General features: G+C 44.5%; 1 protein-coding gene across 1 annotated transcript in view; it reads left to right on the forward strand.

Annotated features, from left to right (window-relative positions):
- Positions 1-541: 541 nt before the first annotated feature.
- The window catches only part of cfap74 (cilia and flagella associated protein 74), a 90,728-nt gene continuing 64,101 nt past the window's right edge, over positions 542-27,168 (forward strand). Inside the window, exons 1-15 of the mRNA XM_073819808.1 lie at positions 542-3,790; positions 5,810-5,908; positions 5,998-6,102; positions 7,852-8,025; positions 8,491-8,601; positions 8,759-8,861; positions 19,233-19,390; positions 19,503-19,674; positions 21,751-21,951; positions 22,335-22,493; positions 22,804-22,922; positions 23,426-23,492; positions 25,573-25,662; positions 25,768-25,926; positions 26,589-26,659. Coding sequence (XP_073675909.1) covers positions 1,023-3,790; positions 5,810-5,908; positions 5,998-6,102; positions 7,852-8,025; positions 8,491-8,601; positions 8,759-8,861; positions 19,233-19,390; positions 19,503-19,674; positions 21,751-21,951; positions 22,335-22,493; positions 22,804-22,922; positions 23,426-23,492; positions 25,573-25,662; positions 25,768-25,926; positions 26,589-26,659 — 4,556 coding nt within the window. The 5' untranslated portion in view covers positions 542-1,022. The remainder of the gene's footprint in view (positions 3,791-5,809; positions 5,909-5,997; positions 6,103-7,851; positions 8,026-8,490; positions 8,602-8,758; positions 8,862-19,232; positions 19,391-19,502; positions 19,675-21,750; positions 21,952-22,334; positions 22,494-22,803; positions 22,923-23,425; positions 23,493-25,572; positions 25,663-25,767; positions 25,927-26,588; positions 26,660-27,168) is intronic.

A 27,168-nucleotide genomic window follows, 5' to 3' on the forward strand; every position in this document is an offset into this window, starting at 1 on the left:
GAACACCTAATCTTTTGCCATAACACACCTTGTATACACAATGAATAAACAATGTATACACACCATTGTCATGTGATGTTGTTGAAGATCATGAAATTCTGAGAGGAAGATATAGAAGTAAGTGGCTTAATGTACATCAATACATGAATGCCAGGGTTTCCCCTGGCCTGTTGGTTGTAAGGGCCTTCATAAAATTCATAAAAAACATAAATATTAATATATTCAAACATTGTTACAGTCACATTTTTAAGTTCTTGATAGAGACATTTAAGTGTTTATATTTGTTTTTTTATCTCTAGTATGGGATTTGTATTTATTTGTAAAACAGAATTCTTTGTAAAGCTTCTATAAAACTAATAAATTTAAACTAAAAATGTTTATCTTCAGGTTTACATTTCCAACATTACTCCTTAGCTAAAGGTTCATCATATATGGTGGGTTTTGGCAATATAAAGTGTAAAAACCTCTGCATAGTAACACATTATTGTCACACCCTCTGCACGTTCCCTCAGCCCCAATCACCACGATCCTCCACCAACCAGCCAATCACCACCACAGCACACCCGTGAACCATCACCAGAATACTAATCACCGTCACCTGCACCAGCAATCACCACACCCTTTATATACCTACCTCTGCCACTCACTCATCGGCTGGTATCGAAGTTGCATGGATGCTTCTCTGTGGATCTTCTCTCCCTCCTGTTGTCTCTCCTGTGCTCCTCGTGGATTCTTCCGATGTTCTCCTGTGCTCCTCGTGGATTGCTCTGATGTTCTCCTGTGATACACGTTAATCGTGTTAAAGGGAAGTGACTATTGCTAACGCTATGATCCTTATGAACTTGAACTCACCTGTTGTGTTTGTTTGAAGATTTGACCACAGAGACCTTATTTCACCCGATTGCACGTGTGTTGTACTGTGCACGTTTGTTAATAAATACCTTGAAAGATACTCACCTTCTCCCTTTGTGTGTGGTCGTGACAGGATACCAGCCCAAAAGTAATAACACACCACGTCACTCATGGAGGCGAGCGCCACTATCACAGAAGATACCCCCGACTCCTTTTCGGATATGGTAAACGTCCTTCGTCAATCTCTACCGGCTGCTCCAACGACGATTTCCAACACGCCCCTCTCTCGCCCCATGAACTATTCCGGAGACCCGGGTGGTTGCAATGGTTTCCTCCTGCAATGTTCCCTCTATATCGAAGCCAACGCACACCAGTTTCCAAACGAAAGTTCTAAAATATATTTTATGATTTCCCTCCTCACTGGGCAGGCACTTCAATGGGCGGATGCACTCTGGAATTCACGGAGCGATGCATTAATCTCCTATAATGCTTTCGTTGCCCACTTCAAGGACGTGTTTGGAGCTGCTCTCACTCCCCTTTCCGTGCACGACGAACTGATTACTCTGAATCAAGGTACGTCCAATATTCATGATTACACCCTGCGCTTCCGCTCTCTAGCGGCCACCAGTGGTTGGAACCAAGTCGCTCTCCTAGCAGCCTACCGTAAGGGGCTTAAACCCCAGATCCGCAAGCATATGGTCATTTACGATGACGACGTACCGCTGGAAACCTTTATTAAGAAGGCAGTAGGCATTTCTCAACATCTCTCAGCGTGTCCTTCTACAAAGTCTGTACCCAGCTTCCCTCCACTCCGAACATCGTCACCCCAACGAGATGCGGAAGAGCCTATGATTACTGACTCCTATCGCCTGGATCCCGCGGAGAGGAAACGACGAATTAATAATCGTCTATGCCTATATTGTGGAGAAGCCTCTCACTTCATCAGTGCCTGTCCAGTCCGCCCGCCTCGTCCAATGGTGAGTACCGTATCTATTACTCCGGCCATGTCTCTCTTACCCCATATTACCGCTGAACTAATAGTAAACTCTCGCACTCTCCCCATCTATGTGCTCGTGGATTCCGGAGCGGCTGGCAATTTTGTTTCATCACACTTCATTGCTAAACATCGAATTCCCACCGTTCAAAATGAGGTCACCTACCAAATTACCACAATCCAAAACTCACCATTGGGCGATGGTAAGATATCTCGCCGGACCAGAAAAGTGACCCTCGTCTCCCAACACAACCACCGGGAACATCTGACCCTCCTAGTACTCCCGCGAGCCAACGTGGATGTCATCCTGGGCAGACCATGGCTCATTAAGCACCAACCCCGCATAGATTGGAGCACAGGAGAGGTCCTGGAGTGGGGCGCAACGTGTGAGGACCACGGCTACCATCCTTCCTCGTCAGATACAGAGTCTCCATACCGTCCTATCCCTCTGCACGCCACCACCATAGAGAGCCCTGCCACTCAATCCGCCACCGCCATTCCCCCCGTCTATCAGTCTTTCACCGATGTCTTCAGCAAGGAACGGGCCACACAACTACCACCGCACCGGCCCTGGGACTGTAGTATCGACCTGCTGCCAGGCGCCAAACTACCCCACGGGAAGATCTACCCCCTCTCACGTCCTGAGCAGGAAGCCATGGAGAATTACATCCAGGAGGCTCTCCAACAGGGGTTCATCAGACCTTCCACGTCCCCAGCAGCATCCAGTTTCTTCTTCGTCCCCAAGAAGGATGGTGGGCTCAGACCTTGCATTGACTACCGGGTGCTCAACGACGCCACGGTGAAATTCGCCTATCCACTTCCTCTAGTGCCAGCTGCCTTGGAGGAACTACGGGAAGCCCGTGTCTTCACCAAACTCGACCTCCGCAGTGCATACAACCTGATCCGTATCCGAGAAGGAGATGAGTGGAAGACCGCCTTCATCACCCCCACCGGTCACTATGAATATCAGGTGATGCCCTATGGCCTGGCTAACAGTCCTTCCGTATTTCAGAATTTCATGAACGAAATCTTCCGCGACTACCTCCATCGATTCGTAATCATCTACATTGACGATATCCTCATTTACTCACGTAACCTAAAAGAACATCAAGACCACGTCCGTCAGGTTCTCCAACGCCTCCGTGAGTACCAACTCTATCTAAAATTAGAAAAATGTGAATTCCATCAGCCCACCATCTCCTTTCTCGGATACGTGATCACTGCGGAGGGAGTTCACATGGAAGCCGGCAAGGTGGACGCAGTGGCCAAGTGGGCGGAGCCCAGGACGGTGAAGGAGCTTCAGCGTTTCTTAGGCTTCGCTAACTTCTACCGACGCTTTATAAAGAACTATAGCCTCCTATCGGCTCCACTCACTTCCCTCTTAAAGGGAGGTCGCCGGGTACTACAGTGGACTCCAGAGGCTCAGCAAGCCTTCGACCGTCTAAAGCTAATGTTCACCACCGCTCCCATCCTCAAGCACCCCGACCCTTCAAGGCCCTTCGTGGTGGAGGTAGATGCGGCGGACGTGGGCGTAGGAGCCGTGCTGTCCCAGTGGTCTGATGAACCCCGATCCCTCCATCCGTGTGCGTACTATTCCAAAAAACTCACCCCAGCTGAGCAGAATTATGGAATTGGAGACCGCGAACTGCTGGCCATAAAGCTCGCCCTCGAAGAGTGGCGGCACTGGTTGGAAGGAGCCCAGTTCCCCTTCACCGTAATAACCGACCACAAGAACCTCCAGTACATTCAGAACGCCAAGAGACTAAATGCCCGCCAAGCTCGCTGGTCATTATTCTTTGCCCGATTCAATTTCCACATTACTTACCAACCCGGCCACAAAAACACCAAAGCAGACGCCCTATCACGTATGCACTCACCTGAACCTACCTCTGACGATCCTGATCCAATTCTACCCCCATCTGTCTTTCTCGCACCCATACTATGGCAGCTGGATGAAGATATACGGGCCGCCACCTTCGAGGAACCTGCACCACCGCAGCTTCCCCCGGGTCGTGTCTATGTCCCAAGCCGTCTCAGACCCCTTCTGCTGGATAGTACGCACACGTCCCCCGGCTCAGGACATCCTGGCAGCAGGCGAACCCTCTCGCTCCTCCAGCAGAAATATTGGTGGCCCAACATGAGCAGGGAAGTGAAACGGTACGTCCAAGGATGTTCGGTCTGCGCCGTCAACACAACCCCACGCCGCTTACCCGAAGGTAAATTACAACCGTTACCTATTCCCCGCCGACCCTGGACACACTTGGGCATTGACTTCGCCACAGACCTGCCCCCCTCTCAGGGTTACACCACAATTTTAGTGGTAGTCGATCGATTCTCGAAAGCTTGCAAATTAATACCTCTCAAAGGTCTCCCCACAGCACTAGAAACCGCAGAGGCACTATTCCACAATGTATTCCGGAACTTCGGACTCCCAGAAGACATCGTGTCCGATCGGGGACCCCAATTCATTTCCAGGGTCTGGCGGGCCTTCTTCCAACTTCTGGGTACTACAGTCAGCCTGTCATCCGGATATCACCCTCAAACGAACGGGCAGACCGAACGGAAAATACAGGAAATCTCCCGCTACCTTCGGACGTACTGTTCCCAACATCAAAACACCTGGAGCCAGTATCTACCGTGGGCTGAGTATGCGCAAAATTCCCTCCGTCAAACCTCTACTGGTCTAACCCCATTCCAATGCATTCTAGGTTATCAACCAGCTCTGTTTCCATGGACTGGAGAGTCCTCCGAGGTGCCCGCGGTAGATCACTGGTTCCGAGAGAGCGAGAGGGTGTGGGACTCAGCGCACGTCCATCTCCAGCGGGCAGTACGGAGGCATACGGAACATGCCAACCGCCGTAGGTTACCCAACCCAGTTTACCTCCCCGGGGACCAGGTATGGTTGTCCACTCGAGACATACGCCTCCGGCTGCCCAGTAGGAAGCTGAGTCCCCGCTACATAGGGCCCTTCACCGTGCACTCACAGATCAACCCTGTCACCTACCGTCTAAACCTACCTCCACATTACAGAATCGCCCCCTCGTTTCACGTTTCCCTACTCAAGCGCCACACTGAACCCCTGTTCCCTTCCTCCACAGAGTCGGAGTCACCTCCTCCTCCCGACCCGCCAGAGATCCTTGGAGATAACATCTACCAAGTCCAAGAAATCCTAGACTCCCGGCGGCGGAACGGCCAGCTCCAGTACCTAGTGGACTGGGAGGGGTTCGGACCCGAGGAGAGATCGTGGATACCCCGTGACGACATCCTGGACCCGACTCTCCTCGAGGAATTCCACCGCCAACATCCCGAACGCCCAGCTCCCAGAGGTCGTGGTCGTCCCCGTCGCCGTTCTTGGGTGCCAGGAGTCACCCGTGGAGGAGGGGGTGATGTCACACCCTCTGCACGTTCCCTCAGCCCCAATCACCACGATCCTCCACCAACCAGCCAATCACCACCACAGCACACCCGTGAACCATCACCAGAATACTAATCACCGTCACCTGCACCAGCAATCACCACACCCTTTATATACCTACCTCTGCCACTCACTCATCGGCTGGTATCGAAGTTGCATGGATGCTTCTCTGTGGATCTTCTCTCCCTCCTGTTGTCTCTCCTGTGCTCCTCGTGGATTCTTCCGATGTTCTCCTGTGCTCCTCGTGGATTGCTCTGATGTTCTCCTGTGATACACGTTAATCGTGTTAAAGGGAAGTGACTATTGCTAACGCTATGATCCTTATGAACTTGAACTCACCTGTTGTGTTTGTTTGAAGATTTGACCACAGAGACCTTATTTCACCCGATTGCACGTGTGTTGTACTGTGCACGTTTGTTAATAAATACCTTGAAAGATACTCACCTTCTCCCTTTGTGTGTGGTCGTGACATATAGGAAATTTATTAATTTGTTAAATGGAGACTTTTGAATAACACAAACATTTGTACTAAATGTATTCTCTTCCAGGGAGGAACTAAAAGCATTTCAACTTCATGTGACTAACCTGGAAGAATTGAGAGACAAGATTGAGGTGGATATAGAAAAGGAGAAACAAGCTGAGAACAGGTAAAAAAAAAAAAATGCAATTTTGAGAACAAAGGTCACTGAAGCAAAGAAGCTGCTGACTGTCTCTAATTCTGCATCATTCTGTGCAGCGTGGCGCTGTTTCGGCTGCGCGCTCAGCACAAGGGTGTGTGCACCGAGCTGCAGGTGGAGGAAGATTTGGGTGCCCATTTGGCCATGATCTTGAAAGAGCATGAGTGAGTTTTATATCTACAGTACATTTTTTTGTGATTTTACTTATCAGAGTGTCTATTTACACTAAGTGCAAATAGCCCGCCTTGTTGGCAGAGGCTATTAACACTAACTCCACCCACCAATGTGTGATTGGGATAGTCAACACTACAAAAGATGACTGTTAATTGTCAGATTCAGTGGCGCAGAGGATAAATCATGTGTTCAAATCTCATATCATATCGGAAAGGCATTTATTTTAAATAAAAATTAAGGACATAACCGAAAAGTTGACAATTAAGTATCGTTTAGGGAGGGCTTATTGTCCAAATAAGGCAGTGCCATTTAATAAATTGAATTAAAACTATAATTTACACTTAGTATGTAATTACTGCATACTGTTTTAATGTACTACAATACTGAGGTGCAGATAATTGCGTCTATTTGCAATAAGTATTGTAAATATCAGAAAATCCTGTTATTTCAACATAGTGCAAATAACAATGGGTTCTATTTACACTAAGTGTAAATAGCCTCTATCTTTGAGAAAATGTGCTATTTTCACGTAAATAGCATATATTGCTATTTACACTTGGTGCAAATAGCCGCTGCCTTTATTTATTAATTAATTTATTTATTTATTTTTTAATTTTCCTCTAAATGTTTGATTCTCAGGCAGTAACTTCTGGAAATGTACGCAGTAGTTGTTTAGGTGTCAGCAAACAATGAAGGAAATTTTACATTTTATTTTGTCATTTCTAAATTGATCCAAAAGTCGACATCAAAGCTTAACAGTCAATTTAATGAGCAAAGTGGTAGTTTTAAATTCAGTGTTTGAGAAAACATACCAAACAGAAAGCGAAAGCACAATTTATGTTATTACAGCTCTCTATATGAAGCATATAGACTTCATTCAAGCCTGAAAGATAAAACACATCATTGAATGTATTGTTTGGTCCAATATGAGGGGCCCTACTTGCAACGTGGGGGCACAGACTAACCATGATGTTATTGTCATGTGAACCAAGGCACTACTTCTGTGCTCAAGCACAATATAGAAGCCTCAGACATAAAATTGTCATTAAAAAATGTACGTTTCCAATTATCATTGGAAAATCGGCACACAGTGTAACTGACAAAAATGTAATTTTGCAAGCCAAATGTATGGTAGCTCAAAAGCTCAAACAAAGCTCCTTGAATAGGCAATAAAGGGTCATGCTTTTTAAGCACTCACAGAGGCTGCCCGCCTGCCCACTGTCATACTCCTCAAAGCCTCATCTGGACAATCAGCAAGTAGACAGAAAAACATTCAAGTTAAAAGAGGTCACTGACAAATTCCTAACTAGACAAAAAATCCACTGAATACACTGAATGCCATTCGGGAAACCTGATCGCTTTCCACAGCATCATCACGGGGGACAGACAATTCTCCTCTTAATTTGCAAATAACAAAACACTTAAGTTTTGTTATTTGCAGTATGAACATTTAAATTAATTGTTGAAAGCCCAAGCACTTAACACACTCACTCACTGTGCGTATCCTTGCTTGATATTTCAAAACTCTTCAAAAGTACAGTAAATAGTAAAGTCTTGAGTGTGATGTCATTTTTTTTTTTTTTTTTTTTTTTTTTTTTGCAGTTATGCAACTATACAATGTTCATCCAACTCCTGTTTTACACTGCATGATTTAATATACAAATAGTGGTTGCTTATTGGAAATCCTTCAATATATATTGTTTTTGGGAATGTAGAGTGTAATTGACCCTTCTTTTCAGGCTGGAGCTGTGTCAGGTGGAAGTCGAACTGGGTCGCTTCTCATCTCTGCGTCAGGAGCTTGAGTTGGAGGAGAAGAACGTCCGATCTCAGGACAAGAAGAAACAAAAGCTCAGACTCCAGCGAGAGAAGAATGTTATCAAAGAACGTAGACATAAAGCAAAACATGACAAAATGTAATAGTTTCATATAAAATGTCACACAATTACACAAAATTCTATCACATCCACAGCATATTTTTTACAAATAACTGAGCCTGAGCTATTTAACAGTTATGTCACTTTTAGACTAAATTGCATAGATTTTCGAAGGAGGCTTGTCCCAAATAGCATGCTTCATGTGCAATTGCACTCTGGTTTACTTAAATTGGCTGCCACGTACATATATCTGTTATGTATACAAGGGTGTCCCATGTGTCATTTTAGCTTTCAGAAGGGTGCTCACGAGCGTCCCCTTTGCGGCCCTTCAATACCCACTTCTGCCAAGCCAACACTGAGGAGAGCTCCAACTTCTACCCGACAGTCAAAGTGGCATTACGCAACAAAAGTGTGGATTTTAGGGTAGGATTTGGGACTGAGCCTTTGTGGGCGAAAACCACTTTAAAACTGTAACTGTTGTTTGTGTGATCTTCTCTGTAACAGTGAAAGTGACAAGGCTTTACAAGAGGAGGTGGATGTTCACAGGAAACAACAGGAGCAGGCTCTTGCTAGCCATCGCAAAGCAGCTGTCTACCTCAAACAGACTTTACAGAGGTGATGCATTAACACATGCTTTTAAAAAAAATTTAATATAACTTTTTTTAGTTATACCTTTTTTCTGATTTATATTGGTTGCCAGTCTAATATCTAATATAGTTTATTTAAAATAAAGTAATATTTAATTATTTTTTAAAGAGTTCTTGTGTTGTAGGATGAAACAGAAAAAGGCTGAGGCAGAAGAGAGGAAGAAGGCGTTAATAAAGAAGAGGCAAGCAGCAGTGATGGCACTTAAAGCCAGTTTTGCTGCCACTCAGGTACAATTAAGTAGTTGTAAAAGTTGTATGGTAAGTTGTGGTTTGTGACGTGTTTGTTAAAGCAGAAACTCTGATTAGAAACTATGATTAAATGTTTATTGCCTCAGTCATGGTGCTTCATATAGCCAAGGCAAGCTCAGCCTGAACTAACAGGATGGGCCTCACTAACCTCCTTGTTGGCTTACCACCTTCAAGGAGATGCTTAGACCAATGTGATCCATAATGAACAGCAAGGGAAGACAAGACCTTCACTGCAGAAACTAGCTTTTGGTATATGGAATGTGGGAAAGAAGCTGAATTTAGTTAGATTATTCCACCATTAAATGGCGACAAGAGACTGACTTTAGTCAGCCGTAAAGACTTTTATACTGAAAGAGACTTAAACACGGTTGTAAACAAGGAAGTTATTTTTACTTTCAACAACACCTTGTAAATCGCAGCCAACAAATGTACTGAGCAGCGCTGTCATCTGATATCAGCCTTAAGGGGTTATACTGTATCACCCAAATGTAAAAATTAGCCCATGATTTGCTTACCTTCAAGGCGTCTTATGACTTTCTTCTTTCAGACAAATCCAATTAGGTTTACATTAAAAATTATCCTGGCTCTTCCAAGCTTTATAACGACAGTGGGCGGGTGTTTCTGTTCAAAAGTCCAATAAAGTGCATCCATCCATAATAAAAAAATGCCTCACACGGCTCTGCGGGTTGAATAAAGGCCTCTTGTATTGAATCAATGTGTTTTTGTAAGAAAAATACCCATATTTAAAATGTAAAATTTAAATTTAAAATGCCACCATGAGGTGTCGAGGTCATGGGGAAAACCGTACTCCTCGCGGCTCTACAGCCCCACCGCTGTTCACTACGGTAATGTGGCGGGGCTGTCTGAGCATGCGTACAAGGCGATGCCCCGGGTGGAACAGACTGTCAGATCTGTCCCCCGAAGCGGCATCGTCCTTGAAGGCTCCAGCGCTGCCCTCCAGAGCTCTAAAGACAACTTCTGCTCTGGTGGGCAAAGGGTATGCGGTGGCAGGTCAGGCTGGTGCGTGTCTGCACACCATGGGGGTGTTACAGGCGTACCAAGCCAACCTGCATAAAGAGCTGGATGAAGGCGAGGGGGCTCAGCCTGACGACATTGCCGAGCTCCACAGAACCACTGATTTGTCTCTCCGTGCCACCAAGGAGACCGCCCCGCGCCATCGGCAGGTCTATGGCAGCCATAGTGGCCACCGAGAGATACCTTTGGTTGACCTTGTCCAGCATTAAAGAGAAGGACAGGGTCTTCCTTATGGACGCCCCGCTCGTGCCTTCGGGTCTGTTCAGCGCCGGCGTTTCAGTGGTTCTTACCTCGCCGTGCTCCAGCTCAGGGGGCTGCTGGATCTCAGCAGCCCCAGCCGCATACCAGCTACTCATATGGGGAGGCCCAAAAGCTGAGCGTGGCCTCTGGGCCGGGCCCTTCTAATCCCAAGACTGACCTGAAAGGCTCGGCTAAAAAGGCCCTGATGGTCGTGGACAGCCCCCTCTGGGGAAGAGCGGTTAACACCTCATCATACGGTGCCCGTCTCTCCTCAGTGTCCTCAGGGGATCGTCTCGCCAACCCTGCCACCCTTGGTGTTTCAGGGCGCAGCGTTCCCCAGCGAGCATATTTCTCGTCTACCGCCCGTCATCGTAGCGGTACCGGGAAGCTCGCGACCTCTACAGAGGTCCACTCGACAGTTGGTTGGGTGCTTTCCTACCGGTCCGCCGCTTCAGGTCCCCACACCAGCTGTCTCTCTAACACCAGAGGTCAGCCTCGAGAGGCTGATTCCCTTAGTAGACTTTCTGGCAGCGTGGAAACTTCTGCCGAATGTGTCTCAATGGGTCCCGCACACTGTAGAAAGGGATTACCGTATTCAGTTCGGTGCTCCTCCTCCCAGTTTCAGCTGAGTTTTTCCCACTCTTGTGGGCCCCGAGCAGGCTCTGGTTATGGAACAGGAAGTGAATACTCTCCTGAGGAAGGAGGCCATCGAGGTGGGAGTCCGGGTTCTACAGCCGGTACTTCATTTTTCCCAAGTAGGATGGGCGCCTCAGGCCCATTTTAGATCTACGCTTGCTGAACCGTACAGTCATGCGCCTCAAATACCGTATGCTTACGGTCAAGCAGGTCGTGTCACAGATCAGGTCCGAGGACTGGTTTGTTGACGATGAAGGACGCCTATTTTCATGTCTCCATCCTTCCTCATCACAGGAGGTTCCTGAGGTTTGCTTTCGGGGGCGAAGCATACCAGTATCGGGTTCTTCCTTTCGGCCTGGCACTCTCACCCTGCACGTTCACGAGGTGTGTGGATGCAGCTCTGGATCCTTTGCGACTCCAGGGCATCCACATACTAAACTATATCGACGACTGGCTGATTTTGCCTCGGTCTCGGCAGATGGCAGTTCAACATCGAGATGTTGTTCTGTCACACATAAAAAGTGCTACGGTTAAGACTAAACACCAAGAAAAGTGTACTTTCTCCAGTTCAGAGAACCACTTATCTAGGTGTGGTGTGGGATTCTTCCACGATGCAGGCACGTCGCGAGAGTGAAAGAAGGCCGGTCACTCACTGTGAAGCGGTTCCATAAACTGCTGGGTCTGATGGCAGCTGCGTCCAATGTGATTCCTTTTGGCCTGCTGTACATGAGACCCCTTCAGTGGTGGCTCAAAACCAAGGGGTTCCCCCCAAGGGGAAACCTGCTTCGCATGATCAAGGTCACGCGGCGATGCTTTCGTGCCTTAGACATGTGGAGGAAAACTTGGTTCCTGACTCAGGGCCCGTCACGCTTGCGACGGATGCATCCCTCCCTGGTTGGTGGCCGATCGGCCCGTGGTCTGTGGAGGGGTCTTCATCTCAGGTGGCACATCAATTGCCTGGAGATGTTGGCCGTGTTTCAGGCTCTGAAACACTTTCTTGTGTGGTCCCAGGGGAAACTCCTCTCGCTGAGAGCAGTTCACATCCCTGGGCATTCCAACTTGAGAGCAGACATCCTGTCGAGGCAGGGGCCGAGGCCCGGGGAATGGATGCTTCACCCCGACGTGGTGAAGCAGATCTGGAAAGTGTTTGGCCAGGCTTAGGTGGACCTCTTCGCGACTCTAGAGAATGCGCAATTTCCCCTCTGGTACTCTCTGAGTCATCCAGCTCCCCTGGGGCTGGATGCCATGGTTCAGACGTGGCCGGTGTGTTACGGCCCTCCGAGGAGAGGCCACCCTGCTGCCAAGTCTTCTTTAAGCCGGTGGATCGTGGATGCCATTGTTGTAGCCTATGAGTCCTCTGACCTTCCCCCACCTCTGGGAGTCAAGGCTCACTCTAGGAGTATGTCTGCCTCTAAAGCCTTTCTTTTTTTTTTTTTTTTTTTTTTGAGTAAAGTTTCATGCTTTATTTTAAGTTTTAATTTAAGGGAAACACATTTACAGCATTTGATGATGTTTATTCTGTCTTGGAAATCCATCAGAAATCTTTCACATGCACATTTACTATAGATGCTGGAACTTCAGAGATGTTCTGGAGAGATGCTCGGATAGGCTGTGACAGAGAGAGATCAGGGGCCGGATTCACGAATATTTTCTTAAGAAATAAATTAAGACATTTCTTAAGATAAATTCTAAGAAGTGCGTAAGAATGTTCTTAAGTGCAATTCTTGAAAAAATCTTAAGAAGTTCTCAAATATGTTCTTAAGAACATACATAATATTTTTCTTAAGAAAAAAAAATGATACATCTATCTGAGTGAATACATGGCTGAAGACGCATTTAGAAACACTCCAACGTCTTTTTGCGGTTTTTGCAGATTCTCCTAATAATCATAAGCACGCACATTTTCGTCACGAACTTGACTGTTGCTCGGCTTCATGTTTTTTAATGCGCCGTGTTTTTGAACCGTTACTTTTAAGCTTTGGCGGTCCGTTTTATTCACTTTTGTGTTGTTTTGTTCCCTCGTCTGAATGAACGCTTAAGGTATGTATGTGTGCTGCTACAGCAAACGCGTCCTGCACATATGAGCTAATTATGTTTTAGATTATGTCGTATTTATAGGTCAAGTAAAATAAAAATGTTTAATTAAATCTCCCTATCTGACTCGATTTTGTAAAGTTGCTACTAAGTTTTGATCTCGGCAAAAAGTAGGGTCATACATAGGCTAATCATGAAAGATCATTGCTTACATTATCAGTCATCGCTGTCACTTCAGCAAATCCGTGCTCATCTCTATTAATAGTCCTAATATACATTATATGTAGCTAGTAGTGTTGTAATGCTTAAATATAACAGTTAATTTGAAATAACCCAATTAATTAATTAAATAATTCTAACTATTTGGGATTTAAGACAAGTCTTGGGCTATCCTAACTTTAAGAAGTTATTTACGATGGTTTTTAAGAAGATTCTTTTCAAGAATTTGAATTTTCTTAATTTTTGTCTTAAGAACAATCTTAAGTAAAAGGATAAGAATATTCTTAAGATGATTTTTTTGGGAATACAGAATATTCTTAACTTTTTTCTTATTTTAAAAAATAAGAAGAAAATGGCAGTTAAGAAGAAAATTCGTCTTAAGAATGTTTCATGAATCCGGCCCCAGAAGATCAGCAGTCTTTTAGAACAGATGGAAAAACTGAGGAATGAAAATAATTCATCTGCAGGTATGAGGATGATAATATAAGGGTGATATAGGGGTTATCCACATTACTGTGATGTAGAAAAAGTATGATATATTGATAATTTGCTATGAGATATAACATGATGTTATTATATATACATTTGTATGTATAAAAGTGCAATTTTAAGTATATACAATATACAGTATACAGTTTAGTATTTTTTAATATATTTTAATAGCTTTTTTTTAATTTGGAGTGCAAAAACATACAACATGGTAAACGCAGAAAAAACAACAACAACAAAAAACAATACCAACAACAAAAACAGCAATGATAATAAATGAAAATGAGCAAAAATGACAATCTGAATAATAGTAATGTTATAAGTAGTATTAGCATGTTTAGAAGTAATAGAAATAACCATAAATTGAACTAATCAATGACGATAACGATGATATTTTGTGATGACAGTGACAGTAATATCAATAATAACAGTAATAATAATAATAACAACAACAATAATACTAAAGATGGTGATGACAATAATATGTTGTGATGATGGTAACAGTAATATCAATAATATTAACAGTAAAAATAATAATAATAATAATAATAGTTGTAGTAATAACAATAATAGAGACTGTGATGTAACGGTAATATTTTGTGATGATATTTTGTAATGACGGCAACCGTAATATCACTATTAATAATAATAATAATAATAATAATAATAATAATAAATAATAATGATATAATCACAATAGTAGTTATATAAATATATTTATATAAAGGGGAAATTTAATAATGAACCATACCCAACACATACCACACCTATGCTAGCTTGTTTCAGTGTGCATGTTTTTTTTTTTGTTTTTTTTTTTGTCCTACTTCTCTCCATTCAAGGAAACATTATAGACATCATATGTATGTAAGCTTAAGCTGAAGTGGTGCATTAAAAGAAGGGTGTGGTGCATTAAAATCAACATGCGGTGCATTAAAAACATGAGTGGTATTTGTTGGGTGCAGTTTTAATTTATTTATATTTATACATTTTTAATTATGTATATTCAATGATATAATCTTTATTAAACCGTTACCGTCCATACAAAACATCATCCCATCAAATTATTACTGCTCAATGTTTCTCTGATATAAATAGTGATAAAAATAATGAAAACAACTGTCACGTAACAACAAGGAGGTCTGGGTCCAAAATGCAGGTGAGTAGTCTTTTAATATAATTAAACAAACAAAACAAAACCAAAGGCCAACACGGCACAAACAGAAGACTAAATAACAAAATCAAAAGCCAAGATCAGAGAAACACAGGAGACGAGACAATGCAGACATGAATGCAGAGTGAATAGTGGGATCTGTTATAGTCCAGAAGTGATTGTGAACAGGTGTGCGTGTAATCAGTGCAAATGACAAGACAAACGTGAATGATTAGGGGAGTGCAGTGCCAGGGGAACAGCGACCTCAAGAGGCTGAGGGAAAACCCACAGCCCTGATCATGACAGTACCCCCTCCCTACGGAACGGCTTCCAGACGTTCCCAAAGTCTGGAGGGAGGAGGTACGGAGGAGGGCAACTCAGGGGGAGGGATGGCGGGCCAGGTCCGTGCATCGCAGTCACCGTCGTGCCAGAAACAGAAAGCCCAGCCGTCTCCGCGCTAGGAACAAAGTGCGTGGCCGTCTCCGCGCCAGGAACAGAGTGCGCGGCCGCCTCAGCGCCAGGGACGGGACGCGCAGCCGTCTCAGCGGCAGGAACAGAACGCGCAGCCGCCTCAGCGCCCGGAACAGGACGCGCAGCCGCCTCAGCGCCAGGGACAGGACGCGCAGCCGCCTCAGCGCCAGGAATAGAACGTGCAGCCGCCTCAGCGTCAAGGACAGGACGCGCAGCCGCCTTAGCGCCAGGAACAGGACGAGCAGCCGCCTCAACGTCAGGAACAGGACGCGCAGCCGCCTCAACGTCAGGGACAGGACGCGCAGCCGCCTCAGGAACCGCCGCCAGAACGTCAGGAACAGGACGCGCAGCCGCCTCAACGTCCGGGACAGGACTCGCAGCCGCCTCAGCGCCCGGAACAGGACGCGCAGCCGCCTCAACATCAGGAACAGGACGCGCAGCCGCCTCAACGTCAGGAACAGGACGCGCAGCCGCCTCAACGTCAGGAACAGGACGCGCAGCCGCCTCAACGTCAGGAACAGGACGCGCAGCCGCCTCAACGTCAGGAACAGGACGCGCAGCCGCCTCAACGTCAGGAACAGGACGCGCAGCCGCCTCAACGTCAGGAACAGGACGCGCAGCCGCCTCAACGTCAGGAACAGGACGCGCAGCCGCCTCAGGAACCGCCGCCAGAACGTCAGGAACAGGACGCGCAGCCGCCTCAACGTCAGGAACAGGACGCGCAGCCGCCTCAACGTCAGGAACAGAACGCGCAGCCGCCTCAGCGCCCGGAACAGGACGCGCAGCCGCCTCAGCGCCAGGGACAGGACGCGCAGCCGCCTCAGCGCCAGGGACAGGACGCGCAGCCGCCTCAGCGCCAGGGATAGGACGCGCAGCCGCCTCAGCGCCAGGAATAGAACGCGCAGCCGCCTCAGCGTCAAGGACAGGACGCGCAGCCGCCTTAGCGCCAGGAACAGGACGAGCAGCCGCCTCAACGTCAGGAACAGGACGCGCAGCCGCCTCAACGTCAGGGACAGGACGCGCAGCCGCCTCAGGAACCGCCGCCAGAACGTCAGGAACAGGACGCGCAGCCGCCTCAACGTCCGGGACAGGACTCGCAGCCGCCTCAGCGCCCGGAACAGGACGCGCAGCCGCCTCAACGTCAGGAACAGGACGCGTAGCCGCCTCAACGTCAGGAACAGGACGCGCAGCCGCCTCAACGTCAGGAACAGGACGCGCAGCCGCCTCAGCGTCAGGGACAGGACGTGCAGCCGCCTCAGCGTCAGGGACAGGGCGCGCAGCCGCCTCCGTGTCAGGAACAGAGCGCGCAGCCGCCTCCGTGTCAGGAACAGAGCGCTCAGCCGCCTCCGTGTCAGGAACAGAGCGCTCAGCCGCCTCCGTGTCAGGGTTAGGACGCGCCGCCGCCTCAGCGCCAGGAACAGAGCGCGCGGCCGTCCCAGCGCCAAGAACAGAGATGGCGGTTGTCGCCACCTCCTCTGCAAAGCAGGGGCGCTTCCGCGCCGTCTCGGCACTGCGGGTGTCCATCGCCGCCAGGCAGGCGTAGATAAACTCGAACCGAGCTGCCGACGCCGCCTCAAAGGACATCCCCTCAGTGTCCGGAACCGAGCAGGTGGTTGCTGCCCCCTCAAAAAAAATTCTCCCCGCTGGACCCATCAGTGATGTCTGCATTCTGTCACGTAACAACAAGGAGGTCTGGGTCCAAAATGCAGGTGAGTAGTCTTTTAATATAATTAAACAAACAAAACAAAACCAAAGGCCAACACGGCACAAACAGAAGACTAAATAACAAAATCAAAAGCCAAGATCAGAGAAACACAGGAGACGAGACAATGCAGACATGAATGCAGAGTGAATAGTGGGATCTGTTATAGTCCAGAAGTGATTGTGAACAGGTGTGCGTGTAATCAGTGCAAATGACAAGACAAACGTGAATGATTAGGGGAGTGCAGTGCCAGGGGAACAGCGACCTCGAGAGGCTGAGGTCACAGCCCTGATCATGACAACAACAACACTAATAATAATAATAATAATAATAATAATAATAATAATAATAATAATAGTAGTAGTAGTAGTACTAGTAATAAAATAATAATAATAATGAAAACATCATCCCATCAATTTATTACTGCACAATGTTTCTCTGATATAAATAGTGATAAAAATAATGAAAACAACAACAGCACTAGTAATAATAATAATAATAATAATAATAATGAAAACACTCATATTACTAATACCTTATTAAATATATATATAATATGTATAAATATGTATAATATTTTGTGAATACATAATTAAGACAAGTGTGTCAGAATTGTAAGAGTTGAGTGAGGTCTGATGTTGAATGTTGTGGTTCTGATGTACAGTTGTAAGGAGGTGAAAAATATTCTAGGGAGATGTATTCTGTGAGCAAATTTTTCCAGTGTGTTATATGAATAGTGTTTCGGGATTTCCAGTTCAAGAAGATAGTTTTCTTGGCAATGGCTAGAGCTAGAAGGAGTATCCTTTTGTTTGTTATTTCCTGATTGAGTGTTGATAGATAGGATGTTTGTAATGCTGCGGGTTGGTCCACGCCCTTGACCTTTACTAGGTTCTGTGGCCTAGATCTTCGAGCCTGTCCTGTTCTCTCGCCCTAATTTCAGGCAGGGACATTTTCCTCAGTATGGTGGCGTGGGCATCTCGTTCCCAAAGCGTTTCGACGCAGCTCAATGTTCCTGGAAGGGAACGTCTCTAGGTTACGTATGTAACCCTAGTTCCCTGAAGGGAACGAGACGCTGCGTCTCGAGGCCATACTTCCGGCATCCCTGCAGCTCTTGCTTTTTTCGAAAGCAAGCGCGGTTCTCACCGAACGTGTTTTTAAGCTTCCTGGTCGATGACGTCACGCGATTCCATTGGACTGATTACACACGTGATTCAGAGCGTGGTCACGCTGGAGGCGTTCCCAAAGAGTTTCAACGCAGCGTCTCGTTCCCTTCAGGGAACTGGGGTTACATACGTAACCTAGAGACGTTTTCTCTAGCTTGTGCTAACTATCATACGTGTAAGCCCTTCTGGGTGGATGAGATAGGACGTATGCATACAGGAGCAAAGGAAGCAAAGTTTCCTTACTTTAGCAAAGGAAAACTAGATTCCTCCTAACAATTTTTTTTTTTTTTTACAAATCGTCCTTTTGTATTTATAATTTGTGTTGTTTTGTTTAGCTCTCTCCTCTGTGCAGCACATACGTCCTACGCCATCGGCCCGAAACGGCTTCCGTGTACGACAGTTAGCACAGACTAAAACTACGTTTTAAATATGGATATTTTTCGTACAAAAATCGTACCCCTCTGAGCTGTATGGAGCACTTTTTATTATAGATAGATGCACTTTTTTGGACTTTTTTTTAGGCTGTTGAACAAAAACACCCATCCACCACCATTATAAAGCTTGGAAGAGCCAGGATAATTTTTAATGTATCTCTGACTGGATTTGTCTGAAAGAAAAAAAGTCATATACACCTAGGATGTCTTGATAATGAATAAATCATGGACTAATTTTAATTTTTGGGCGAACTAACCCTTTAACAGATGAAAGGACAGTATGACAAAGATATCGCCTTCCTCAGCAATAAACTTCCTCTTGCAAAAACTCCCATATATCACAAAAAAGTTCTTACACTCGTGGTGAGGTGGTTTTCAGGTAGTTCAAAATAAGGAACATTTACCAAAACTTTAGTGGAAACAGTTGTTTCACATTTACAGGTCACCTGGCGTCCTGGACTGGCCCTGTCCAGCTCTCTTTGTGTAATGACCCTCTCTCTGTGTCTCCTCCCTGCTCTTAAGACTGTTTGTTTGTCACCTTTTTTGGATGAACTATCCCTTTAGTAAGAAATTATTTGATGCAAGAGTAAGATGTAAATATTACTGTCTAGTAAAAAAAAATTGGTGGAGCAACCTGATTAAGGTACGTGTAAATATGTACAGATGAGAGAAAAAAGAATATTGATGGTGATAAATGTATGTCTCACACAGGGCAAACATGTCAATGATATGTATATTTGCAGCAGCCATTTATTTATCTTTTCTCCATGTACTTAGGAAACTATGTGTGCTAGAAAACAACGGCAGAAAGCCTATGAACAGAAACAGAAAGAGCAAGAGCAACAAATGAGAGAGTCACTGGAAGCCAAAGGATTGAACAGCACTGAACTCATTCACCGACTAAGACAGCAGGAGCAGTTCAACAGGAAAATTGTGTGAGTATTTCAAGTAATTGTGTTTTCCCAAAACACATTTTTAAAAATCTTTTTACATCTCTCTCCGTTTCTCTCTTTGTATTTCATATCTTTTACCTTTTTTGAATTGAAGAGAATTTGAAGATACACAGAGAGTGGGCCAAATGGAGATTGTGGCTAAACTGTTTTTGGAACAGAACACAAAGGAAAAGTATAGAAAATCTCCTGTACTGGGCCATGAGAAAAAACATGATGAAAAACTTGCGCAGAACTTGTTGCCTCCATCTGCACATACAAGGAGAGAGGTACCAGTGATTGCTTAGTATGACACTCAACATAAATGTACATCATTACAATAATTAATTAAATTATTGTATGTTTTTTGTATCACAATGAGAAATCGAGCTTATGAATGCTGCAAGTCTGTCTGCAGAAGTAGAAACCACATTGCATCATTTTAATGCTGAACCAAGATGTGTCTGCAATATATTAACAGGCTCTTGTTGTAACGTAAGAGACGTGCCAACAGAGATGTGGATCCAAATGCAGGCTTTAATAAAAAAGTAGTCAGACAGGCAGGGTCCAAAAGAGTAATCCAACAAACAGGCAAAGGTCAGGGCAGGCAGCAACACTCAGAAACCAGGCAAACAGTCCAAGATCAAAAACACCAAGGCAAGGAAAGGAAACATGGTTAAACACGAGTACAAGAAAACATTACAGGATAACAATAATCAGCAGGGTATCTGAGTGTGAGTGCAATCTTTAAAGTCCTCCAGATAGGAAACAGCTGGAATCCGATAACGAGTTCCTAGGCAGAGGGCTATGGGAAATGGAGTCCGGGGAGAGTGGTAACAGTAAAGGAAGGAATGGAGTGCTCTCCAGCGAAGCTCTAGCAGGGCTTCCAGACGCTCATTAACAGAAACAGATCAGGAAGGAGGTCGAGTGGAACGGAGATGGATGGAGGGCCAGGTCCATGTGGAACTGAGGCAGAGCCGGTGAAACAGGAAGACAAGGTGGACCAGGGAGCCAAGGCGGAGCCGGTGGGGCAGAGAGCCATGGCGGAGCCGCCAGAGCAGTGAGCCAAGTTAGAGCAGGAAGCCAGGACAGAGCTGAAACCCACCTGAGCAGGTGGTAGTTAAAGACCACCAGGGTGGAGCTGAAGAGCACCATGGCGGAACAGGTGGATCAGAAGACCACCGGAGTGGAACTGAAGAGCACCAGGGCAGAGCAGGTGGAGCTGACGACCACCAGGACACAGCAGATGATCTCCACAGCAGAGCAGATGACCACCAGGGTGAAGCTGAAGATCATCAAAGCAGATCAGGCATAACTGGAACAGGAAGCACAGAGAGGTTAACAGCGCCCTCTGCAGCCATAAACAAACATGCAGACAGTTCATCAATAGCCTCTATAGCCATGACAGGAGAGTCATATAGTTCACAGATGTTTTCCATGGCCGTGGCCATGGAAAACCTCCTTAACCATAACAGGACAGGCTGAGAAGAGTTTAGAAATTGTCTCCTTGGCCATGAAAGCACAGACATATAGTAGCGTCCTTGGCCAGGACAGGACATTGAGTGAGTTCAGAGACAATCTCTATAACCATGACAGGAAGGACAGGGAGTTCAGAAACGGCCTCACAGGCCGCAACAGGCATGACTGAGGATTCACAGATATTGTCCATGACCACGTCAGGACAGATAAAGAGTTCAAAGGCAGCCTTCATTGCCATGACAGGCAGGGCTGAGAGTTCTTTAACTTCTTCTATGGCCGAGACAGGTATTCACAGATGGTCTTCATGACTTTGTCATGAAGTTTATAAGTGGGTACCCACTCCTTGGGAGAAGCTGAGGCAAACACATCGCCACCATCTCTAGAGGTTCTACAGTGGATGCCACCACCTCTGGAAGCTCTGCAGCGGATGCCACCCCCTATGGGCTAAACTCAGAAACAGAAGACCTCTATGGGCTAAGCTTGGGAACAGAAGCCTTCTCTGGGCTAAGCTTGGGAACAGAAGTCCTCTCAGTGTAGAACTCAGATCAGGAGCCATCTCTTAACTCTCTGGAGTGGATTTAGGGACTGGAGTGGACTCAAGGACAGTAATGGACTCTGAAGCAGATTCAAGGGCTTGAGTAAGCTCTGGAGCAGATTTGGGACTGGCTCGAGAATGGATTCAGGAACTAGAGCAGGCTCAGGAACAGATTTGTGGAATAGAGTGGATTCTGGAGCAGACTTTGGGACTAGAGTGGGTGCCACCGCCTTGGGAGGTTCTGCAGTCCAAGCGCATAGAATTGTCTTATCCATCACAGGCAGGACATTAGTGTTGAACATACTGGTTTGCTGACAATCTCTTTTTTGTCTACTATTTGTATGTAATTCAGGAAAGGCATGTAGTGTCAAGTTCCAGAGCATCTTATGTCAGGTCCCACAGTGTTGGCGACAGTGATGTCAGTTCCTCTTTAGACTCTGCAGAGCTGAAATGGGGAGAGCATGTAGAAATGGAGGATGAAGATGAGGAAGAGATGAACCTGGCCCAGCCTGAGTTCACTGGCCTGTGGGAACACAAACACAAAGATTATACGGTAACAATTTAAATTAAATACATAAGCATGTGACAATGATTTCATTAAGTTTCATAAGAACTCAACATCAGTTATTAGATATTAAAAACTACAGTGCTTGTTGGAAACTCAGTGAGCTTTTGGTGGGGAGTATCTGTTACGACCAGAGGTCTTTAATCTTGCTCCTGGAGACTCACTACCATTGGCATCTCTTAAATGTTTACTGTCTTTGCTCCAAGATTGCTTTTGGTTTACTGCAGACTACATTCTTTATGTTGAGATAGCAGTAAGTACACAGGAGTGGAGCAAGGGCAGTATGGTAATAATGATTACTAGTAAAGTCATTTTAATTTTACCTCCTCTCAATGTTGCTTGTTTTTATTTTCTCATATTTGTTTCCTTAGATAACATCAGATGAAAACATTCAACTTGAAAGTTCCTATAACAATATAAAGATGGACACAAATAAAAGTTTGGTTTCAAAAGTGGCAAAGAACACTGTAAAGAGTAGAGAATCAAAAGGACCACCATTTATCAGCAAACCGGAGATCGTTCTGTTTAAGGTACTGAATGCAAAGTTTTTACATCATAATAGCTTTGTTCAAAACTTTGCGACCTGCCTACTTACACTTGACTTTTGGGAATTAAAGGTCTTCTCCCAATGACGGCAAAGAATTTCAATGCAAAGTTTCCATGATGTTTTAGTCCTATAAGTTCTTTTTTATGCATACAGCATCAGCTCATTAATGCAATCATAATCTTTACACCATATCTTTAAAGTACAAAACTTAAATACTTTTTATTACATATAATTAAAATTTTAAATAAAATAGCTATAAATAATTGCATGTTGCTTTTATACTGTATTTGCAGGATTGCGATGTTGGGAAGATCTACAAGAAGAAAGTCACACTGACAAATGTCACATACATGACTAATTACTGTAAGCTGTTGGGAGTGTCGCAAAATCTTAAAGATTATGTGTCAGTGAGGTGGGCTGCTCTTTTAGCACATCACATCAACATCTTATACTTAAGCATTTGGTCAATCTTATTTGATTTTTTAAAGCCAGATCTGTTTGGCACATGATCATGATATACTTTACTGGCTCTTAACGATTCCAAGCTGGTTATGTCTGACTGCTGGGAGGCAAGGCTTCTACTTTCATTTGGTTCCCTCAATGTAGACATAACAGACATATTATGTGCTGTCTTAGTTTATGGAAAGCAGGAAACATGCTACTTCACTTTTGTCTCTTAATCAGAGTTAGTTTGTGCTAATTAAACTCTATTGTCAACCCAAAATGTTATTTTTTTTATTTGAATATTAATAACATATTAGCATAGCTATATGCTAGCATCAAAGTTTTATGTAAAAGCAGGGTGATTCTCTCATGCTGTCAATTTGTAGTCATTGCAAAGAATTACAAATGTCACTGTCAAACTTTTTGCTTTTATTTTCTAATTTAATAAACGTGTGACCCTTTTTCTTTCAGTTTTGAGCCACCAGGGCCAATGCCCGCAGGCATGACTTGTGAACTGGAGGTTATATTTAGACCCTTGGTAAGGTTTTTCCCCACTTTATAATTGCATCACCTCTGGTGTTTGGCACAGGAAAAACTCCTGTGACAAACACCATCTGTAGCCACAACAGGTCCCTAAGATGTATTGCCAGAGAAAATAAGATGCGAGTCTTTTGTAACATGATGTTTTTTTTTTTTATTAGATCAGAAAAAAATATTTGATCCCCTGCTGGTTTTGTACATTTGAGCACTGACAAAGAAATGATCAGTCTATAATTTTAATGGTAGGTTTATTTAATAATGAGAGACAGAATAACAACAAAAAATCTAGAAAAAATGCATTTCAAAAAAGTTATACATTGATTTGCATTTTAATGAGTGAAAGAAGTATTTGAGTTGCTTGGTGGCAAAACCCTTGTTGGCAATCACAGAGATCAGACTTTTCTTGTAGTTGGCCACCAGGTTTGCCCACATCTCAGGAGGGATTTTGACCCACTCCTCTTTGCAGATCCTCTCAAAGTCATTAAGGTTTCGAGACTGATGTTTGGCAACTCAAACCTTCAGCTTGGATTAAGGTCTGGAGACTGGCTAGGCCACTCCAGGACCTTAATGTGCTTCTTCTTGAGCCACTGCTTTGTTGCCTTGGCCGTGTGTTTTGGGTCATTGTCATGCTGGAATATCCATCCACGACCCATTTTCAGTGCCCTGGCTGAGGGAAGGAGGTTCTCACCCAAGATTTGTCGGTACATGGCCCTGTCCATCGTCCCTTTGATGCGGTGCAGTTGTCCTGCCCCCTTAGCAGAAAAACACCCCCAAAGCATAATGTATCCACCTCCATGTTTGACGGTGGGGATGGTGTTCTTGAGATCATAGGCAGCATTCTCCTCCTCCAAACACAGTTGAGTTGATGCCAAAGAGCTTGATTTTGGTCTCATCTGACCACAACACTTTCACCCAGTTCTCCTCTGAATTATTCAGATGTTCATTGGCAAACTTCAGACAGGCCTGTACATGTGCTTTCATGCTGCAGGATTTCAGTCCTTCACGGCATAGTGTGTTGCCAGTTGTTTTCTTGGTGACTATGGTCCCAGCTGCCTTGAGATCATTGACAAGATCCTCCCGTGTAGTTCTGGGCAGATTCCTCACCATTCTCATGATCATTGAAACTCCACGAGGTGAGATCTTGCATGGAGCCCCAGACCGAGGAAGATTGACAGTTATTTTGTGTTTCATCCATTTGTGAATAATCACACCAACTTGTTGTCACCTTCTCACCAAGCTGCTTGCCGATGGTCTTGTAGCTCATTCCAGCCTTGTGTAGGTCTACAATCTAGTGCCTGACATCCTTGGACAGCTCTTTGGTCTTGGCCATGGTGGAGAGTTTGGAATCTGATTGATTGATTGCTTCTGTGGACAGGTGTCTTTTATACAGATAACAAGCTAAAGCCCTTTAAGAGAACGCTCCTAATCTCAGTTTGTGACCTGTATAAAAGACACCTGGGAGCCAGAAATCTTGCTGATTGATAGGGGATTAAATACTTATTTCACTCATTAAAATTCAAATCAATTTATAACTTTTTTGAAATGCAATTTTCAATGTTGTTATTCTGTCTCTCACTGTTAAAATGAACCTACCATTGCAATTATAGCCTGACCATTTTTTTTGTCAGTGGGGAAACGTACAAAATCAGCAGGGGATCAAAAAATGTTTTTCCTCACTGTGGGTAGGGATAAATCACAGAGAACAGTGCAATATTCACATGGGAAGGATCACAGAAGATCCACTGACTAGTGTCACTGGCAGTTATTCATGATGCTAAATATTGAGCAGGTTAAGGGGTAAGCAAGTTCAATCAGGGAGCTGATAGTCACTTCATAATGATAATAATAATTAATAATAAAAATTCACTTCATAATTATTCATCCCACACGTCACTGTCACTTAACAAAACGAAACGAAATGAGATCTGATCAAGTTAAGCTGTAGTACAAATTTAAAAGCCACCCATGATAAACTAAACACACTTTTCTTTTAATATCAATTGGTTTCTTTTACTTTGAAATGTAATTTCCAGATTGCGGAATGCTCTCCAATAATTAATATTCAATATTTGTTTTAGCTCGACATGGATTTGGGTGGAGTGATTCAGTTTCAGTCAGCTACTGGCCCTTTTTCTGTTTCTGTTAAGTGTGCCAAGAAAAAATGTGAGGTAAGAGTTCACATTATCTATTACAGATTTCACACAAAATTTCAGAGCTTTTGATGGGTTGTTAATGTTTTTTTTGGAAAATCACATTTGTAAACTTTTTCCCAGATGGTTGTTGATCAATGCCTTGTGGATTTTGGTACTCACGTGGTCGGACAGAAAGTTTCAAGAATAATCACCTTGACCAACAGAGGAGCCGTAGGCACTCGTTACATGCTGACCCCCATCACCACCGGCCCCCTTCAGCAAACCTTCGCAAACACACCGGTGAACAAAACTGATATGTCTATAGACTGTTTCCTCCAGTAGTGTCTTGTTTATCGGCCACTGTGGTCATAAATGAACTAAGGCAGGGAGATAGTCCTGTTATTTGGTTATGTTCATTTTTCTAAACAGGTGATTCTCACAATATGTTCAGATAGAGGTGCCAGCTTTCTAATCCCCAAATATGCTAAAGGGGGTGGAATCACACAATTACAAAGTTTAAGCGTGTTAAGATGAAATATAGGGGTACTGAAGCCCCCTGTCTAGCAATGCATACACTTGTCATTAAGAGTGATACTCTTAAACAATGCATTCTACGTTCAGGTATTAAATATTTGACTTCAGAGCTGATTCTTGTATTCAGCTGTAAAAAAAAAAAGCATGTGCACAGCATTTCGTTATTGGACAACAGACTCGTTTTAGCCAAGAAAACCAACATCCCTACTACCACAGGTAGCTGGCAACCCATTGGACAGTTCTTGACAGGTTTTGTGATGTTCACCCATTAGCTACAGTTTACAGTAATGCATGTTATTCAGTTATACTGATGACAGTCCTAATTACCAAGACAAGCAGTAGTACATAATAACATTGATTAACAGTTGTGCAAAGAGTAGTCTTTAAACTTTTAAGATTATATTTTTATAGTCAATCTCTCTGCCTAGGTTTCTGGTGAAACTGCCAGTGCTGAGGTGCCCAGTGTGAATGCAGAGAACACAGCAGAAATTCCATCAGACACAGAGAACACAGGACATGTTCCTCACATTGACCTTAAACCAGGTAACACAATGCTTTTCTCCTATAAAGCCCATGTTAACATGACTGTACAATTTGTAATAGGCCTGTGTTCTTACTAGGCACTTTGAGCAATGGCTTAACCCCTTGTGCATTTGGCATCAAAAACATAGTCAGCATAATTAGACATCTTCGTCACAGAGAAGACAATTATGTTTTTTAATGGTAGGTTTATTTGAACAGTGAGAGACAGAATAACAACAACAACAACAACAACAAAAATCCAGAAAAACACATGTTTTAAATTGATTTGCATTGCAAGATTTCTGGCTCCCAGATGTCTTTTATACAGGTAACAAACTGAGATTAGGAGCACTCTCTTAAAGGGAGTGCTCCTAATCTCAGCTTGTTACCTGTATAAAAGACACCTGTCCACTGAAGCAATCAATCAATCATATTCCAAACTCTCCACCATGACCAAGACCAAAGAGCTGTCCAAGGATGTCAGGC

Source organism: Garra rufa, chromosome 15 (genome assembly GCF_049309525.1).
Source record: "Garra rufa chromosome 15, GarRuf1.0, whole genome shotgun sequence".
NCBI classification, from domain to species: Eukaryota; Metazoa; Chordata; class Actinopteri; order Cypriniformes; family Cyprinidae; genus Garra; species Garra rufa.